Source organism: Momordica charantia, assembly GCF_013281855.1.
Source record: "Momordica charantia cultivar OHB3-1 chromosome 5 unlocalized genomic scaffold, Mcharantia_2.0 BLBB01000005.1, whole genome shotgun sequence".
Classification (NCBI taxonomy): Eukaryota; Viridiplantae; Streptophyta; class Magnoliopsida; order Cucurbitales; family Cucurbitaceae; genus Momordica; species Momordica charantia.
Window position 1 is genome coordinate 8,980,694 of NW_028275163.1, and position 20,730 is coordinate 9,001,423.

General features: G+C 36.3%; 1 protein-coding gene across 5 annotated transcripts; it reads right to left on the minus strand.

Moving 5' to 3' along the window:
- Nucleotides 1–5,116: 5,116 nt before the first annotated feature.
- On the minus strand, nucleotides 5,117–10,635 carry LOC111015206 (ubiquitin thioesterase otubain-like protein). Of its 5 annotated transcripts, none has more exons than XM_022290162.2 (10): nucleotides 10,278–10,634; nucleotides 9,269–9,548; nucleotides 8,396–8,461; nucleotides 8,230–8,313; nucleotides 8,009–8,131; nucleotides 7,143–7,195; nucleotides 6,958–7,007; nucleotides 6,787–6,887; nucleotides 5,589–5,864; nucleotides 5,117–5,295 (listed from the first exon to the last, which is right to left on the minus strand). In XM_022290162.2, the coding sequence occupies exons 2-9, from the start codon at nucleotides 9,434–9,436 to the stop codon at nucleotides 5,601–5,603; spliced, it is 909 nt and encodes a 302-aa protein (XP_022145854.1). In that variant the 5' UTR covers nucleotides 9,437–9,548; nucleotides 10,278–10,634; the 3' UTR covers nucleotides 5,117–5,295; nucleotides 5,589–5,600. The 5 variants fall into 5 exon arrangements, with proteins under 5 accessions (XP_022145854.1, XP_022145852.1, XP_022145853.1 ...); XM_022290160.2 differs by having other exon boundaries at nucleotides 9,269–9,563; XM_022290161.2 differs by having other exon boundaries at nucleotides 9,269–9,566.
- Between the last annotated feature and the right edge of the window lie 10,095 nt (nucleotides 10,636–20,730).

Genomic DNA, 20,730 nt, shown 5'->3' on the forward strand with positions numbered 1-20,730 from the left:
AATCTCGAAGTGAGAGATTGTTAAATAATAATTTGGCAAGATTGCTAGAAGTCACTAGGTTAAGTGGTTTCCAAATCTACCTCAATAAGATTTTTCCTTGGATAGTTGAACTAAACACTACTGGAATGCAATATGTGGCAAATTTATGGCCACTAAATCATCATCTTATCCAAGGGTAATATGTGGCATATTTTGTTGCCATAGAAATTTGCTTGATAACGACTAAGTATGGGTTGGGCTATAAATAAGTGGGAACCCATACTTGGCAACCCATCCCAAAAATCATCAATTCCAAAGTGAGCTAAAGTATGAGTGTGGGGTTTGGTAAGATAAAGATAGAGAAAGTTTCTTTGTTCTCCATAAAAAAGAAAGTTTGTAACTCCTATTTTATTGAGTGGAATTCTTCTTCCTTTCTCCTGGTTTTTACCCTAATTCATTTAGAGGTTTTTCATGCAAAATCATTGTATCTTTTTCTTCTTCTTTCCTCCCTACTTCTTTTTTATTAGATTGATCAAACGACTCACTAGTTTTGAGTCTTTTTTGACATTGGAAAAACTGACACCAATCATCGGTTCAATCACTTTTGGGTGGATTGAATCAGTTTTTCGAAATTTTTTGTCCACTCCAAGGGAAGGGAGAAGGGAAAGGTTTTATATTTCAATGCTTTGGAACAATATTTACAACATTGAACACCACAATAATCCATTTATTATTATTTTTTAGTACACCACAATCTATTAATTGACATCTTATATATTAGTTACAAGTATTTTATATCCTTCTAATTTCCAAACAGCTTTTTTCAATCGGTCTAAACATACTTCAATCGGTTAAAAATATTAATAACATCCTTCGTAAGTTTACCTTTTTCCACCGTGGAGCCAATCAAAATTAAATTTTTTTTTATTCTTTAGAAAACGTTATTTATTGATTTATTAAAATTTCAAATTTCAATACGAAAACTAGACCCGCTGTCAAAATTTATCTAGTTGGAATTAGAAAAAGAAAACAAAGAAAAGGAAAATTACTAATAGTGATTTCATACATTGGAGAAACTAATTTGATTAAAAGAGAAAAAAAAAGGGAGTAGATTTTGATATTGAAATTGATGTTATATGGGAGAAGACATAAATGAGTTAGAAGAAGAAATGAATGAAGTTGTTGGGTGATGGACAAAGCTCATTATTTTGTGGGGTTAGTCCTTAGCTTTCTCCATCAACTCTCCAACATGATTGAGGAATATTTCTCTTTCAATCATTGCCATTTTGCTACCATAAAGCAATATTACCCAACACTTTATTTTTTCCATGCACAGACCACAACAAAACTATCATCAAATTTCCATATTTTAATGTTAGTTCAAATATATATTTTATTGTTGTGTTTTATAAGGTCTATTGGGTAACGACGTTCCTGTTTCTTGTTTCTTATTTTCGAGTTTATTAAGATCGAACTTAAGCCTTTGATAGTTGTCTATGTTCCTTGTTTTTCACTTTTTAGAAATATTCTCAAGATTGTATAGAAAGGTTAGAAACAATAAAATTAAATTTCTTGTTGTTTATTCTCGTTTCTAATTTGTTCAAAAACATAAATGTGTTAACTGAAAGAAAAAAAATGATGTAGACATTGTTATTGTAAATATCATGCAATTCTATTTTTCTTTATTAAAAAGAGGAAATATGAAACAAGGAATGGAAACGTTGCCAAACGACCGTTATTTGTTTCTTGAGTGGATAATAATTTTGAGCTCCTTTACCCATCTCTGATTTGGATGATATGGATTTTCCTCGTAATAGTTTTGAATATATTCTTTGGATGATAGTTTTGAATATATTTTATGGGTAGCTTTGTTTCTTGTTTAGGCTTTGGCCTCTTTTTCTTGCTTTTACTTTTGAAAACAATAAAATATTGTTTTTGTTTTTGGATCTGGATTTTGTTTTGAAAGTTATTTTTGAAAATGATCCAAATATGTTGATTTCCATTTACAAGCATCTAAAATATTCTTGAAAAAGAAGAAAATATTTTTAAAAAATGGAAAGAAAAGAATGGAGTTAGATGGAAAGTGTTGGAAAATAAGAAAAAAGAAGAATGAGAGTGGAACTTTATGATGAAGACTATGGCCTATGTCCTTCCACTTTTTTGACCATTTGGCATTTCTTTTTATGAAAATTGCATCAAACCTTCACCTTTTTCTAGGCATTCCATTCTCCAAAATTGCATAAAACCTTTGCAATTCTTTTTTTTTTCCTCATTTTAATTGCATTTTAGTTCTTACTAGTTACGAATGGTTGGTTGTACTTCACGTGATTTAGTTAAATCTCGAAAATCATTATTGTTGCCAAAATATTTTCTTATCTGACATATTTTTCTTTTACATGCGATAGAGAGAGGTGATAAAATAACATTCGGTATAAGATGAATTATATATAAGTGGTGATATTAGAGTTTAGATTGAGGGGAAAAAGGAAAGAAAAATTCGGTAGTTCTTACGCAAAGAGAAAATAAGTTGTGCACTAAAATGGTGGCATTTAGAGAGTAGAGTTTTTGAAGACATACAACAAGACCCAATTCTTTCGTTTCGTGCAAAATTTGATTCTTCCTTGCCTGGAAATTTAATTATATCACATCTAAAGAAAACGTGTTGCATAAACATTTATTTACATCTAATAATTACACATGCATTCTTTTTTAAAAAATTTAACCAAATTATAGGGACAATAATATTCAAAACTTGCCATAAAGAATAAATTAAAATTAAGCTATTGAACATTTTTCTTTAATTTTGTATTATTATTATTATTATTAAAAAAAGTGCATTCTACAAAGTCCAACCAATGATGATATTTAAAATAAAGGCATATAAATGTCAAATATTTGGATACAATTACAACAAAGAACACGTGCAAATCTTTAATTAGTGACAAGCAAAACTTAACGGAGAGCAAAATTAAGATTGAAATAGCAGTGTTGGATGCGACTAAAGACCTCTCTATCCATTAAATATAGAAAAGATAATTTCTAATAAAATGGAGAAAAATATATCAATTGGTTTATCCTTTTTCTAAAAATAACTTTTGTAGTAAATGATGTACTCAAAACACAAGCGAACGATAATTTTCATGATACTCGTGCGAAAATTTGTTCAATATTAAAGAGAAACCGTAGGACAAACTTCAAATAAAACTTTCCAAGTGTAAAAATGGTTGTTATAACATATTTGTTTAATCGCAATTAGATAACCAATATAAAGAATGATGATATCTTTTTTTTTTTTTTTTTAAGAATAATGGACGTCAGGGGTAGAGATTTAAATTTACATGAGAATGAAAGATGGATGTCTTTTTAACTTTTGAAGCTATGTTTATGTAGAAAAAAAAAAAAGAAAAAGAAAAAATTTTAGGCCAACAAAAATATTTAGTACAAAAATCTCCCACTTGAAATGGTAGATGTTAGAAAGAAACATAAAAATAACCCATTAATGACAAGAAAAACAGACCCTTCTATTTCTTTCAGTAGCTTTCCATTTTTTAACAGGAAAGGAAATTCTACTTTGCCTTAAAAATAACAAAAATATAAAATATAAAACACAGCTTCAACTTTTTGGACCTCTCTCACCGGTAAAACCTAGCCAACTAATGCTATTTTTTTTACTCAAATAACTGCTCTCGCAAGTAAATTTAAATACTATTTTGGTACTTCCAAAACGTTCATTTAATTTTTTCCTGCATTTTCAACTTTTGTTCATTTTAATTCTTGTACTTTCAAAATGTTTGTTTTTGTCCTATATATTTTAAAAGTGACCAATTTACTCTCTATTTACAAAATTTTAACACGGATTTTATATATATATATATGAAAAAAAAATTTAAATCATTCAATACAAAATTATAACTACATTTCAAATAGTGAATGAAGCGTAATGCTAAGATTATAATCGAAAGAAGTGAGATAAAAATAGAAATAAAGAGACCATAATAGTCACTTTTTAAAAGTACAAGAATCAAAATGAATAAAATTCAAAAGTATAAAAACCACAATTGACGTTTTTGGAAGTATAGAGATCAAAATGAACCAAAGTCGAAAATAGAGAGACAAAATAGTGTCTAAACATTTTTAGTATTACAATTCAAATACAAGGCATAGATTTGTATATTCAATGTTCAGGAGACGAACCTAGTACTTTAACCGATGAGTCTTTAACCGATTAAACTAGACTCATCGTGACATCATATTCAAGCTACATCAATCATTTTTTTTTTGTCCCTTTCTTCATAGCAGCTACACTCCAAATAAACTTGCACTTTATACCTTCCATTTGACCTAAAAATGGGCTCAATGGGCTCTCTAGGTAGGAAGCTAAAACTCAAACATTAATTTGAGACTTTGGCTGGAATCTGTAAAAATGGTATATTTTAACTCCTTGTCAATACTTTTAGGACCTATACCCACGACACCCGCACTCGCCCAAGGCCCCTTATCAATACTTTTTTCCATATATTTCTACACTTCCGCACATCCTAGGGCAAAAGTTATGATCCTTTCTTTCAATTTCCTCCCCTTAGTTTAACTCCGAATAAATTGTAGGAGAAGGCTGCCACAATGTGCTAATAAATTTTACCTGACTAGATGCAAGAAAGAGAAATTACAAAAACATATTTCACATGTATCCATGAGTTATTCAGGCCATACAAATTTTAAATCTGCATCCAATGGTTATTCGAGGTAGTCACATTGTGGAAATCTCATTCAATGAATTTGAGGAGAGACAGCAACGGGTTGAAGGGTAGAAAGAACGGGATAGGCGCAATGGAGAAACCTTGAGATTGATTGTTTTGGAAAGAAAAATTCTACACATGACCCTAAACAATATTGTAAAAATAATGTTTCTCCCAAAGTGGCTAATAAAAAACTAATGAGAGGGACCAAAGTATAGCATGTTTTAAATCTTAAAATTTTAAACCTTAGGACCAAATGAAACCAATTCTCAAGCCTCCAGAACTAAATTGGAATTGAAAATACCATCTCAGACTGCACAAGGAAATATATTGTATGACTGTTGAAAATCTCAATGACTGATCACATCTATTCCAAATTTCAGTTAACCTGGTAAGTATAGTTTTGTTTTTTTTTTTTTTTTTTTACTCAAACAGCTCAACAGTATGTTATCAATCGGTACAGAACAACTGGCATCATGAGTTATCAAAATCCAACCTTTACCTCATTGAAACTGGATCCATGTTTAACATATTGTAAGTGCAGTCCAACTTTGAGAGCTCTACCAGGGTTTGCAATGGCCTGAAATGCATAACAAAAAATCAAACTGAACAACCCAGAAAAAAGAAAAAAGCAATTACAAGAGTTTATATCAAAGACTCATTGAACTTTTTTTTTTATGAAATTTGCAGATTGTAGTAGAGAATAATAGACGGGAATATCATTTTGCAGCTTTAATATACTCTTAAACATCATCAATTTAGACAGTCAATCCGGTTGCATATAAAGAGATGGGCAGGAACTGAGATTTTCAGTGCCTATTATCTGGATGATCCCAGACCCAATAATAAGTTCATGAGATCAGAGAATCTTACCAACAAATTGCATTACTTTGGATAGAGGATGTCATAGTGACCAGGACGATAGAGCAAGGTAATGTAAGGGATCTTAATCTCAGAGCCAGCACCATCACTTGAGACATCACTAGCAGCAGGAACGAAATCATGGTGATTTACGCTGACACCACCAGAATCACAAGAGCTTCGATCAAGGTATATAACACGGATTGGGACACCCAATGCATCAGATAATGCAATGATGTGTACATGGTCACTCTCTTCACCCATTGGTTCAACTGCTGATTTGCAGAACTGTTCCCGAAGGGACAAAAGAGAAAAGTGATTGAAAACCATGATAAAACAGGTTTTCTTCTTAAATAAGAAACTAAAAGTGCATTTACAATAGCTTACAAAGCTAATATAAGCTCAACCCAGCTCTACTTTCACCCCCACAAGGAAAAAAATCCCATCATCATGAGTGACCGAAAATCTTTTGAAGTTTAAAGCCCAAACAAAGAACAAGGCTTATTGTTCATTTTTGGATTCAGTTGCACAAGAAAAAAGGGAACAATAAGACTAAAGCAATTTCATTTGGATATAAACGTGATGACATAAGATAAAACAATGGCCCTAAGGCCTCATTTGTTTAATGTGAATGAAAAGTGAGAACCGAAAGGATAACTGATAGGACAGAAAACTTATGTAACTGAAATAGAATTTCTAAAATTGTGTTTACTAAAATTATTATGGAAATTGCATCAGAATGAAGAAAATTTTTTGTTGATTATTGTTTGTTAATATTATTTAGAATAAGTCAAATTTAAATAGATGTAAGGACCAGTAAAAAAAGTAAGAGAGTTTTTTTTTTTTTTTTAAAGAAAATTGAATGAATAATGAATAGGAATGTGATTGATGTGAAGTATGCTCCAAAATGAGAGAATGAATCTCCATTATAGGTGGGTTGCACTTACTACGTTCTCCAGATGAAGTAAACAACAAGAATGGAATTGGGGAACATCCGTTCTTATTCCTATCCTAGGTATATATGACTTAAAATCATAATTATTGCATATTAAATAATAATTGTTTCTGCTAGAAACTATACTTAAAATGGTTACTATAACCGAATCAATTGGGATTTCAACATAACTTGTATGGTTGGATATAATCTAAAGATAATAAAAGTACATGCATATCGGTAAACTTGAAGGGAAATTTTACAAATTTAACAAACCTGATCAACTGTTCCATTCGTCAATCCCATAATAAAAGGCTCAAAAAATTCTGAACGCTTTTGTATTTCACCTGATGAAACAAACCTGAAAAACATAACAACTAGCCAAACAAATTTGTCAGTAGAGACAGAAAGAGGCAATTGAATGTTGAATATACAAACATCACTCACCATAATCAGAGATAGACTGGTCTCGACTCCGAAGTACAAGCTCATCGTGACTACATCCAGGAAAAATAATAGTCAAAATGCAATCATAAATGGCCAAATTTCATAATTGATAGCAACTAAATATTCCACAATAAAATACAATTCGGGAATCAAAATTCCAAGGTAGAAGGACAGGTCATTGACACCTTATAGAAGTTTCATTTCCTTGAAGAGCACTTTCCAGCTGCTCAAGGAATAGCTGTAAAGATATTTTAAACATATCCATTAACAAAAAATTATATGAAAGTCACCAACCATTAATTAATGATACCTAGCTAGGTTGAATCGAAATGAAATAAAGAATTCAATAATAAAGAAGGACGAGTCTAAACATCTCAATTCTTTAAAGTAGTATCATCCGGGACAAAGTTTTTAAAAGTGTGAACTGTGAAGCACACTGAAGAACAGTAGCTCGGGTTTATGTGCGAAGTACAGAAAGGAGTGTCAAGGAGGTGAAGTGCATAGCATGTAATATTAAAAATTAGCACAATCTTTTTTCTGAAGATATTAAAATTAGCATGAGCTGTGAGTTAGAGAAAATAACGGATTAACTATTAAAAACAAACAAAATTCAAGTACGAAAACTACAAAATCACAAAAGAAGGGGAGTTGAGATATTCCCAGAAGCCCAACTGGTTACAAAAGAACCTCCCAATTGGTAAAAATATGCAGGACCTCGTGAAATATGCATGAACAAAACTAATTTAAAATGACCATGCATCAATGATTCAATGTAACTCTTGACAATGTCTCCCAAATTCAAGCCACAAACAAACTCAAAAATATACATACTATAGCATAAAAGATTTCAAAGAAAGGATCTCAGCAATAAGATAGACGTAGCTATCACTATTTATATTTGGTATCATGGTAATTTTGAGGTTAGTAAGAAAAATTGGTTCTTAATGTCCACTGACTAGAGTTAAATGGCAAAAATAAACCATATGGCTTAAAGCAGGGACAATTATTTGTATAATATATTAATTAAAAAAAGGGCATGGTAACAATTTACCGCAAAAAAATCTTCGAAAGTAAATTCCGTATATCCTAGACTTCGAAGTGTTTTCCTACAATTTTCCACATTTATTTTGATACGATCAACTTCAGCTTTGTCTTGCGATTCTAAAATATGTTCCTGATTAGAAAGTCAAGTCAGTTGCAGCTGAAGGTCAATGGTGCACAGCAAGTACAATAATCAAGCTGGTGAGATGCATTAAAAGAATTAAGACTTACAAGATATGAAAACATGAAGCTACGGAAAAAGCAATTTCCATCACCACGTGTTCGTCGAATGGCAGCATATTGGTCACTTAGCACCTGCATAACATATAACATAGATTATTATTCCAAGAAAAACAGCTCTCCAAAAATAACAATGGAACAAAGACACATATAGAACCTTAATTTTCTCCAGCAAAATAGGACTCCCAGATTTATATTCAGCTGCTAAATAAGATAGTGGTTCCTGCAACTCCATCACCATTAAGGTTCATTAGGGAAATAAAGAAAAAGCAATTGATAATAACAACTTAGAACTATGAAGCCATGATTTTAGGTCATCCAAAATGTAAAATAAGCAAAAAACAAAAGAAGATGTAATTTTTTTTATGAGAGAATCGATTTTTGAGGAATGAAAATACAAATCAAGCCAAGCTAAAATAAAGTAAGAAAAAAAAATAATAATGAGTTCCAGTTGTTAAGAATTAAAAATTAAACACTACATAAAGGGTAGGATACATAAGCCCGAAGGTTAGACACCAGAAAAAAAGCTATTAAACATACACAAACAGTGGCTTTTGAAGCAGACAGCAAAGAACTTTTTCCACAATTCTTTTTTTTTTTTTTTCGATAAGGATCTCTTCAACATTTCTAAAGTCCAAATAATTTCCAAACCTATACTAGACGATGGTAACTATTTTTCTTAACAATGTTTTGTGAATTTAATTTACCAAGCATGGTATGATTAATAAAATAATTTATGGGGAAATAAGGGAAGAAGAAAGGGTAAAACTTGGTTGCCCAATCGAATAGATGGATGTCAAGAAGAAGCATGATCCTTATAATGAGAATGAGGATGAAAAAATGTAAACAAATCCAGGAATAAAACTAAACCCTAGATGAAGGGCAGCGCATACCAGTATATGAGGGAAATATACACACACACACACACAAAGAAAAATAAAGCACGCGCAGACACTGGAAAAGGAGGTAAAAGTGTGGCAACATCAAGATATAAAACACAAGAGATCAAAACTTAGTAAGGTGAACTTGCCTTGTCACCAACAAATGGAACTTTCTCAGCTTCCTGAACAAAAATTGCTGATTTCTGCTGCATGATATCATCATCACCAAAATTTTCCCAATTATCGAACTCTGGTGTTTGAATGGATATCGTAGTCTCCAGTTTCCCATCTGCATCAAGATTTTCCTGATTCTGCATTCTCTTAAAGGAATACCTTGTTTCCTCAGTTTTTGAGATTGGGTATGAAAAACTTATTCAAGAATTTCCCTTGGAACTTCACTGCAACGATACAACCAGTTCATAAACTTGCCTGCTTGGAGACCACCTGCTGACGTTTGTAAAAACATTATCTGGTAATAGATGCGTATAGATAGCGTATCTCATCTTTGAAGCTAACTTGTTCAGTCTCAGACCATGGGATATGAATAATTGACTGCCACTGAATATAGAACATAAAACATGGCTGTTGCTAAAAAATACTGCCAGTGATATACATTGTTTAAAGAGCTTATATGGTCGACATCCAATTTCTTAATCAAGTTCTTACAGACCATGATACAAGAAAATAAGCAACGCTATACAGCATATATCGAAGAACTAACAACAGCTGATAATAAGCTAGGATTCCAGTTCGCTCATCAAGTGAAACATAACAACGAGATAGAAAATTCATATCTGTAATCATTACGTTCTCACCGTGAATTTGCGATTTGACCGAGCCCCTTCGCATAAAAGAACCGGGGTAAACAAAGGGAGCTTAAAATTAATTTTTTTAATTTCCCTAAAACTTGGAGATTAGATTTAAAAAAAAAAATCCTTGATTCGAACTCGATTTGGGAGAAAACAGTCCAAAATTAGTAAATTCCCTCATCCTAGTCCGTAAGCATATAAACTCAGAGACATGAGCACGATTTTCATGCACAAAGGCCGCAAGCATCCAAAGTAGTAGCCACTTAATGGGAATCCAGATCCAATAATAATCCAATAAAATCGAACCAACCAATGATTAAATATGAGAGAAAAAGAGAGAGAATCTTACAGATTAAGATGCAGAATAGAGGATGGAGGTTGAAGAGCTGAACGGCAATCGAGGACGCTCGCGCACTGCTCACTGCTCACTGCTCACTGCACACTGCGCACTGCACACTGCTTGGGGGAAGCAGATGCTAAAAGAGCAAAGGCGAAGGGGAGGCATGGAAGACAGATGATACCATTGACGCGGCGAAGAATGACAATTAAATCAGAGGACGATGGAGAGACGGATTAGGGCTGCCGAAGAAAATGAAAAGAGGTCACCTATGGTGAATTTGAAACTGAAAACTCTAAATTCTGAATCTGAATCTTAATCTGAATCGAACCTTGTTTTGAAGAGGAGAAATGAAATTTATGTAAATGTATTTAGATTTGCCCTCTTGGTACGAGAAAGGCTATGCAGAAAAATAAATATCTTTTCTGTTAAAAAAAAAAAGAAAAAACATGTCAAAAGTGTCTAAAGTATATAGTTAGCCTTTAATTAATAACAAATATTATACATCCAATTAATCAATTTAATTATCTATTAAATTATCAATATTATTTTTTTAAAATCTGTTTGTTATTATCTCAAAAATAAAATATGTTTGTCATAATTATTAACAAGCTATTAGAGAGACCATAAAAAGTCTACAAGTTCGTATGTTTTTTTTATAGCACACTATGTGAGTTATATTTTATGAGAATTATATATGGTTATTTATTAATTTTCGTATTGTTCATGACAGATTTATACACATAAGTGTATAATTTGTAGGAATAAATCAATAAAAGGAAACTAAACACATTTAGAATCAATTTTGAGAAAAATCTAAGTTGGAGTGAGTGAGGAGGACAGAGGAACAATGTACATAACACCTAGATGCCTCAGATAGTACCTTGACACTTGAAGCACGAAGATACAAGCAAGTATCTGAGGTGGTAGCATCGCTATGTCGCTTGTAGACCTAGCGCAAGATCAAATTCTAAGATGATAGGGTCATAGTGCCCACTTATGGCGACATGGTGCTACAAACTTGAAGCGTACATCGAAATTTGAGATAGCGTCATGGCACTAACACAATCCTTTTTATAAATATAGGATTTTAAGCACCGTCAAATTGGAGAAACCATAAAATAAGAGAGAGAATAGAGCAAGTTGTCGAAAATAGAGGATAAGGAGAGTGTTGATGCTGGAATTCGGCCTCCTGGATTCTCACCAAACTAGCACCAAACTTGATGATCACGGGGCCGTAACTTGTAAAACTGAGCCGAGCTAAATTGGTGTGACCTCTGTCACACGGACTCTGATGCTTAAGTTAGAATGGGGAAACAAGTTTGCCCAGTATTAAGGCATGGATATTAGACCTACCTCTAGGGTTAGCATGTTGCTTTATTTATAGGGTTTCTTCTACCTGAAAATCCCTAAGGTTAGGTTAATGGGGTCGTTGGACCGCGGGAGTTTACAAGTTGGGCCACCTCTACTGACGGGAGAGGTAGGAGGAGGGCTTGGTCATTCGATCGAGACCTGCTCGGTGCCGAGTAGGGGTCGAGGCCGAGTCCTGGTCGGCCCATGTGGCAGCTTGGCCCCTCAATTTGTCCCTTGCTCGGTCGTTTGGTTTACTTGGGCCTTTTCGGTTTGCCTAGGCCCACTTCTTCTCATTTGACCAAATCTTATCCCATAACAATTGCTCACACTCTCAAGATGTTAATCTACCCACTGACTAGGTTCATCAATTTAGGAGTATTCCTTTAAAAGTGACGCGTCAGAAGTAAGAAACCAATTTGATTTCGCCACATCGATACTATAGGTGGGTCACGGGTCATTCATGATGGACTTGTCACTGACACCACCAGGCCCGTGACCGAGCTGCTCTTGGTCAGGTTCGTGACCAAGCCGTCCTCAGTCGGGCCCGTGACCGACCTATCTCCATCACATCTATGTGTGGTCACTTCTTCGCCAAACCCGTGAATGACCTGTCCACTTACCTTTCTCTCCCTTTATTTCTTCAAAACTTCTTAGCCTTTAATCAACTGGCCCCTTCACAAATCGTACCTAATGGATGGTCTACGTTGATTGGTTGCTTTATTTTATTATCTTACCTAGGTGGTGACCAACCTTTGACTGCCTTTACTTTTATGTCTCTTTACTACTTAAAGCATAGTCCTTAAGATAACCTTCATTTCTATGTGAGCTCCCGGATTCAGATCTTAATCATGGGCCCTTCCTCCATGAAGAATTGGAAGGACAAATGGTTTTTCATTGGGGTGACTAGCTTTCCCCCAATGACAATGGGTTGCACTTTCTTGTCCCAATGGAGTGTAGGGAGTTAGGTAAGTAGTTTCCCTGGCTCTCTCAGGACTTCCCTTGTTATCTTTTTAACACTCTTCTCTTTTGTTGTCAACTCCCCGTCATCACGAGCTCATGGATGCAGCGTTGGACTTCTACAACACGGTTATTCAGCTGCTAGAATTAGATCGGTGGGGTCCTGACCTTGTAACGGAGCAAAATTTGGTGGATTTCGGTTTGGCACCTTTTCATCAATCTTTAGGTGATCGCCGAATACCCGTTCAAGTCTTTATTCCCTAACTAATATTTCCTAATTCTATTGCTTCTTTTGTAGAGATGTCGAGACGCGCTACTTCCTTGTTCGAGAGGGAACGATGGCGCAGTATCCGAAGATTTGGTGCCGGGTCGAGTCAAGCTTCAGACGTTGACATGACTGATCTGATGGAGGATGATCCTCCCTCTCGACCATTCCAAGCCCGATCTTCGATGCCTCCAGTTGCTCCTCGTCGATCCGCTTTCCTCTAGGGGACATCTACTTCATCTTCTTCTCATGGTCACCCTAGGTTCTCCTCCCATGCCTCTACCTTTCCATTTTCCAGACCATACACAGCCGATACCAACGAGCTGGTCTACATGGAAATAGTGTTTAGCCTTTGGCAAGGACTCGATGAATCGTCTGTCAGGTTGGGTTCTGGGTACTCTGATCCCAGCAGAGTATTGACACCTGCCTTGGTAACCTTCATCAGGTCGGTATTACAGTTGTCTTCTCATTCTCGGCATCACTTATGTTTTAACTCTTTTTTTTCAGGTTTTCACCCACTTGGTGGTATTTTCTGGGAGAGTTGTTGACGAGATTAACCATCTTCACCGTAACTATGCCCCTCGAGATGAGTTGGATCAAGCTCTTTCTTCCCTGGACCGAGCCAACAACTTGTTGAGAACGTCCAGCACGACCTCAAAGTTTAGAAGAGGAGGTCTCGGGCCGAGTTGGTTGACCTGCAGAGGAAACTTGACAAGGCTCAACTCAGCTCTCCAATTATGAGTTCTTGGCGGGAGAGTTCAAGAAGACCATGAAGTATGTCAACTTGCAGAATGCCGCCATGGAGTGCGGTGTTTCGTGGTCTCTCCGCCAGCTTTCCAACGAACATCCTGGAACGGACTACTCCTTCCTTCAAGAGCGTTGATGCTTCCGGTGACATTAATGATGATAATGATAAGTAGAGCATTAATGAATTTAAGTTGTTTGTGCTACCCCCTTCTCTTTATCAATGTTTCGGGGGTATCGTTTATCGTTATCCTTTTATCATCTTGTCGGTTCTTGTTGTGCTTTCATGCCTCCAATTCCCATAGGTTTCTAACTCATTTTGGCTCTTGGCCAACGATTTTATACCAATAGGTTTTGTTGTTTGGCTCATCTTATTCATTATGCCTTGTATTTTAACCTTACTAAGGTCAGTGGCCCGCTTCTGGTTCGGCCTTGATCGAGATCTTAACCATTTTCCAGTTTTTGTCGATAGTATATCCATGCCCCCTACTTGAGGGGTACATTGATTGAAAATGAAAATTACCGCTCAAGTATATAAATAATCATACCAAGATTTTATTAAACCAAAAAGTACGGAATCAAATAACATGAATTGTTGAAAACATAAACTGAATCCTATCTAATAAAATGTACCTACTCCTACCAAACATCAAATTCAAACTATACTTATTCGAAAAGAAAATTCAAGTAGCAATGGTTATCTTTGGATAAAGGTTCTATTGCCCTCTATCGTTGCCCTTCAGTGAGGTGTAGTAGCATTCGCGCGACACTTATTGCTCTCCTTTAACCTCACCTATACCTCCCGTATTGGAAACTTCAGTGAGGATATTGTCTTTAGCGTGTGTATGGTCGGCCTTCATAATATTGCATTGTAGGAGGAAGAATATTCAACAACCAGGAATTCCCACCATTTTAGTGATGTTTTTCATCCCACTACCAAATGTTACTGGCAACTCGATCCTTCCTTCTGGGATGACCTGCTCTCCTCTGAACCCTAGTAGCGGAGCTGGGCTACTCTTCAACATTCTATCCCCCAAATCCATGGCATTATAGGCTATCGAGATATTATGTCTATTGAGCTGCCTTCGTCTACCAAGATCTGATGCACCTTTGTGTTGGCTATCTTTAAAATGATAACCAGTACGTAATTATGTGGGTGGAAGAGGTGGGTCACCTTATCTTTTGAGAAATAGATCTTGGAGGCTTGACCTACAAGGAAGGTGTGATAAATTCCGTGTTGTCCTGGGCTCACTCAGGCTTCTTGGGCACTCGCCTTTCTTTTCCTGCCAGATTCTTTTTCTGTGAGACCTCCTAGTATTGCTCTTATCTCTTTGGCAGGGGATTTGTTGTCGTACTCATTGTTCGAAGTCGCCTTGGGGTCTTCTATGAATTCTTTGAGGTAACCCCTTTGAATGAGGTCTTCCACTTCCTCCCTAAGGTCGAAACAATCTTGTGTCGTGTAACCATGATCTCGGTGAAAGAGACAATATCGTCTCTTACTTCTCTTGTTGGGTGGCGCTTTCATCTTTTCAGGCCACCTAAGCAACCTCTGGTCTTTTATTTCTATCGGAACCGTAGTCGAGGTGTATTTCTCGAATTTTCTAAGTGGATCCCTTTCGCCTGTTCCATCCCACTTGGCATCCATTCTGTCCCATCTCGACCCCTGCTGCTTTTCTCTAGATCTCTCTCTCTTGGCACTCTGCTCGGCACGTTTTCCTTCGGAATCTTATTTCGAATAAAAGAACTCCTCAGTGCTCATATATTTCTAGGCTCGGCTCAGAGCTTCCGAAAAGGTGCTTGGGGTTTTATTTCCAAACGAGAATGTCAAGTGGGAAACCTCTACTGATAGGAGAGGTAGGAGGAGGGCTTGGCCATTTGGCCGAGCCCTGGTCGGCCCATGTGGCTTGGCCCCTCCATTTGTCCCTTGCTCGGTCGTTTGGTTTACTTGGGCCTCTTCGGTTTGCTTAGGCTCACTTCTTCTCATTTGACCAAATCTTATCCCATAACAGAGCATTAAAGAGGATGGAATTGAGAGGGAATTTCTAATCATTCTAATTTTAAGAAGCATATGGATGGAATTGAGGGGAAAGAAAGATTTCAATTTTAGAGGCTTAATCCACTCTATAATCATAGATTATGAACAAATCCTTAGAACCCGTTTGGTAATGAATCAATTCCTGTTTCTTTGTTCCCATTGAGAAACAGACATGTTTGCCAACCTATCCCTTTTCTTGTTTTTAAAATTTGAGAAACATTTCCAAAAATGCGGTTAAATTTTAGAAACTGCAAAAAGTAGTTTCGTTTTTACTGTTTTTATTTATGGGTCTAAGGCAAAGTAATACACACTGTGTAAGTATAATCAAAATGGTAGTATAGTTTTGTTGGTGAATGCACCCACGAGTAACCTCAAAGTGAATGGTTCGATTCTCATTGGAAGCAAGTCTTAATATCACCCATCAATATGTAAACGAGAAATAGAAATGGTCACACTAAATGAACCTAAAAATTATGCTCTTGTTGAAGGTACGCTAACATCCCCCCGCAAACGAACGGGTAGGTCAAGCCCTTCGAGTTTTGATCGTAGTAGGTGAAACTAAGAGTGAGTGAGTGGTTTAGTCAGACAATCGACTAGTTGATCAGCAGACGGTACATAACGAACTTCAAGAGCACGACGTAACACGTGATCTCGAACAAAGTGGACATCTATTTTAATGTGCTTGGTTTGAGCGTGGAAGACTGGATTAGTTGCTAGAGCACTAGCACTGATATTGTCACACCAAATAATTGGCGGATAACTAACGTTTAAACCAATTTCACCAAGGAGTTGTTGCAGCCATATAACCTTAGTGGAAGCATGACCAAGAGCACGATATTCGGACTCAGTGTTGGAGCGAGCAATAACCGTTTGTTTCTTTGATGACCATGAAACAAGAGTGTTTCCAAAGAAAACACAAGAAGCAACAATTGATTTGCGATCATCAATGTTTGATGTGCAATCTACATCAGAATAAGTTGTGAGAGAGACCGTGTCACTTGGTTGTATGTGGAGTCCCATGTGTTTCGTACCACTTAAGTAGTGTAACACTCATTTCATAGCTTGCCAATGTATGTCAGTGGGCTGTTTGAGAAATTGATTGAGGTGATTAACAATGTACGCGATGTATGGCTGAGTGTTGGTGAGATATTGAAGTGTGCCAAAATGCTTCTTATAGAAATGGATCACTCATGGGTTCTCCATCAGAGATTAACAAGGGTTTGCTCAACATAGTGGGGGAGGGGGCTGACTTTAAACCCTTCATATCTAGGCCACGCAACACGTCATTTATGTATTTGGCCTGAGTTAAAAGAACTTCGGAAGGTAGATGAGTGACCTGGATGCCGAGAAAATAACTTAGCAAGCCAATATCTTTCAACACAAATGTTTTATCCAATGTGGGAACAAGACTGTTTATTAGAGCAACATTGTTTCCAATGACAATGACATCATCAACGTAGACCAGAAAAAGGACGATGGATGGACCTCGATGATATATGAAAAATGATGTGTCTGATCTACTGTTGGTGAAGCCCTAGGAAAGCAGGACAGATTTGAGAGTGACATTCCAAGCTCGAAGAGCTTGTTTGAGGCCATAAAGTGCTTTATGTAGTTTGCAGATATAACTCGGATATCTGAGATCTGCATATCCTAGAGGTAGGGACATATAGACATCTTCATCTAACTTGCCATTGAGAAAGGCATTGTTGAAGTCAAGTTGTCGTTGCATTTTATGCGGAAATCCATTTGCACCCAACTACATTGACTAAATCAGTAGGAGGTACGAGGGTCCAAGTCTAATTTTGCATAAAAGCATTATACTTCAAATCCATCGTTGATTTCCAGATGGGAGTAGCAAGAGCAACTTTAACATTAATTATGGGTTATGTTACCGACCAATCGGTAGGGGTGGAGGATGTGAGCACCTTAAGCTTGAATATTCCAGCTTTCCCTCTTGTGATCATCGGGTAGATAGACTGAAATGGTGGGGTAGGCTGAGGTGCTATAGATCTTCCAACCACTAAGGTAGTTTCCGGTGCAGGAATAGAGAGAGAAGGTAAAGGGGACGAGGCTGGTAAGTTTAGGTCGGATGCTTCAAGTGTGTAGTAGTGGAGAGAGAGGTAAAGATGGTTGATTTGAGAGGGTGGAGAACGCATGTTGGTCAGCTGAAATAATAGGGAGCTGGCAGGATGGGCTAGAAATAGGAGATGGTTAATCGGTAAAGGTTCATAGCTTATGGGACTATCGATGGAGAATTCTGGATTATTGGGTCGTGGCTAGGGAGGTGAGGTTTGATAGGCTGTTGGGGCTTGGGGGTTAGCAGGCTGTGAATTTTGGGTTATAGGTAAATTTGGTGGGAGTGCTTGAGGGGTGTTGGATGGTGGGTGAGTAGTGGGTTCAAGAGTAGATAGGCTACCGAACCATGTATGAAGGTTTAGAGTAGCGGTGGAATGAGATAAAGAATTGTTAGACACAATGGATTGTAGGCCAAATCTAGAAGCAAATGGGTAATCACCTTCATTGAATTGAACATGTCATGAGATGAAGACTCTTCCTGATGAGTTGAGACATTTATAACCCTTATAGCTGGACTTGGGCCAAGATAAACACAATTGTCAGTTCGAAATTGAAACTTATGAGTATGGTAAGGGCGTAAAAAGGGATAGCATGCACACACAAATATTCTCAACTCGGAGACGTTAAGGCCTCGTTGTATAACTCCATTGGAAGACTTACCATTAAGCAAAGGGGAAGGAAGACCATTGATTAATAAAGTTGATTTCAGGAAGGCCTCCCATCAAAAACTTAGAGGCATGGAAGCTTGAGCTAGCAAAGTGAGACCGATCTTGACAATACGTCAATGTTTGTGCTCAGCTCGACCATTTTGCGTAGAAGTGTATGGGCACGAAAATCTGGATTTTATCTCCAACTGATGGCATAACTGATGGACTCGTTTATATTACTTTCCATTGTTAGACTGTAATACTTTAATATGGTTGCCAAATTGAGTCTTGATCGAAGTAGTAAAATGATTAAATGCAGAAAGTGCGTCACTCTTTGACCTCAAAAGATAAATCCATACAAACCGGCTATAGTCATCAAGAAAGTGAACATAATATCTATAACCATCAGACGACATAATAGGCGTAAGGCCCCATAGATCAGTATGCACTAACATAAATGGAGCATTAGCTCGTGAACTAGACATAGGGGAAGACAGAGCATGAGATTTACCACATTTGCATATTTCACAAAAACTAACATTATCATGAACTTTCACGAGCAGATTACAACGTTTAATTAAACTTCTAAAAACTTGAGAAGACGGATGTCCAAGTCGAAGATGTCAAACGTCTTTGGATACCACAACGTTTATACTTCTAGATGATTTGGGAAGAGACACAGAACAAATACTTTTATTAGTAGCCAACTCCAGGCCACAGTCAACTGGACTCGAAGTACTCCTAGTGACTACTCCAACTGTATTGAGGCGGTAAAGTCCATCTCTAAGATCCCCTTTCAGCACCACCTTGCCCGAACATGTATCCTTTACAAGACAAGAATCAACATGAATTTCAAGGTATACGTTATTGTCTTTAGCGAGTTTAGACACACCAACTAGATTTTTAGCTATTTCAGGTACACACGGCACATTTTCAAGCATGATCAACCCACCGTCAGAAACTAAACAGAATTTACCAACATGAGATATTTTTAATTTATCGCCATTACCTACTGTAACTTTTTCCATATCTCCATATTCAGTAGGTTGAACCATACCATTGTAGTCTGCGATGACGTGATTTAAAGCACCACTATCCACATATCGATTCAGGTCTACCACTGTTTCTGGATTGGCCAAAAAAGGATTGTTATTTTGGGTTGCTGTGAAGGTGTAAGATGTATCTTGTCCATGGTTGTTGTTGTTAACCCCTTGATTAGAGTCACCGTTGAAGTTTTTACTCTGATTTTGTGTATTGTTCATGTACTTCTTATCAAATAGATGGTAGCATGCTAGTGCTGAATGTCCAAGCTTACCACATACCTGGCAAATTTGCCGACTATTGTTGTTCCACTATCCTCTACCTCGGTTTCGACCACCCCCAATTTTTGACCTGAACTTTGACTAACAAACTCTAAATGGATGCATAATAAAATAATAATATTTACAGAACAATCATTCTTAAAACCATTCTAGACAATCTTTACTAACAAAAAGGGTGCTAATAAAACTTCTTACAAACAACCGACACACGAATCAGAATGTCGTACAATTTTTGAACTATTCTGGATGGCAGAAGCTGATCTACTTTCTCCTTGAAACTCAGATACATCTTGGGGGAAAAATAAAAAATACAGAGTGAGCTGGGAAGCTCAGTGAGTGGTAAAATAATAAGAGAATAATTTCGTAAAATTTCTTTCATAAACAATTGAAAATTCAGTTCTTAAAATAAATTTTATAAACTGAAGTAACAACATTTTTATTTAAATTTTATAAAACTTGGGCAACTAAAGATTCAATAAAATTTCTCAAGATCAAACTTGTAACAACAATTTCTTTCTAGGCAAACTGAAAAGACAATGCTCCCAAGTCCAGAATTCGGACCAGGATTTGGAATCCGTATTTAACCCTAGTTGCCCCGGCATTCCCTTGCGTCCCCTACGACCCAGTTACGCCAACTTCTCAACCTGCTATAAAACGCATTCCAAAACATATAAAACATTTTTCTTTCAAATATAAAACTAGCTAGTGAAACACAACACCACACATGTACCCACATTCTATTCTGGTCTACTGGCATAAAGTAATCTCAATACACACAGCAGAATAATTCTCTCAACATGTAGAGTAAAATGGTCTCAAAGATGTTCTATTTCTGGGTATACTATAGAAACACATTCACATAGCATACGGGTAATCACCTAGATACAATAACATGGTGGTTTGAAAGCTTATTCCTGCATAAAATTCTCTAACTCATAAATATTTCCAAAATTGTTCTTTTCTTCTTTCTAAGAACTTTTCAAACCTCCTCAAATCAATTCTAAAATCTTTCTTTCTAAGTACATTTCACGAAATTCTAATATCAATTTCTGAAATTACTTTCTAA

Coding starts and splice junctions, on each gene's coding strand:
- LOC111015206 (XM_022290162.2), bottom strand. CDS start 9,436: ATGCAGAATCAGGAAAATCTTGATGCAGATGGGAAACTGGAGACTACG. Junction 7,196..8,008: donor CTTTCGAAGATTTTTTTGCG/GTAAATTGTTAC, acceptor ATATCTTTACAG/CTATTCCTTGAGCAGCTGGA. Junction 6,888..6,957: donor CCAGTCTATCTCTGATTATG/GTGAGTGATGTT, acceptor TTGTTTGGCTAG/TTGTTATGTTTTTCAGGTTT.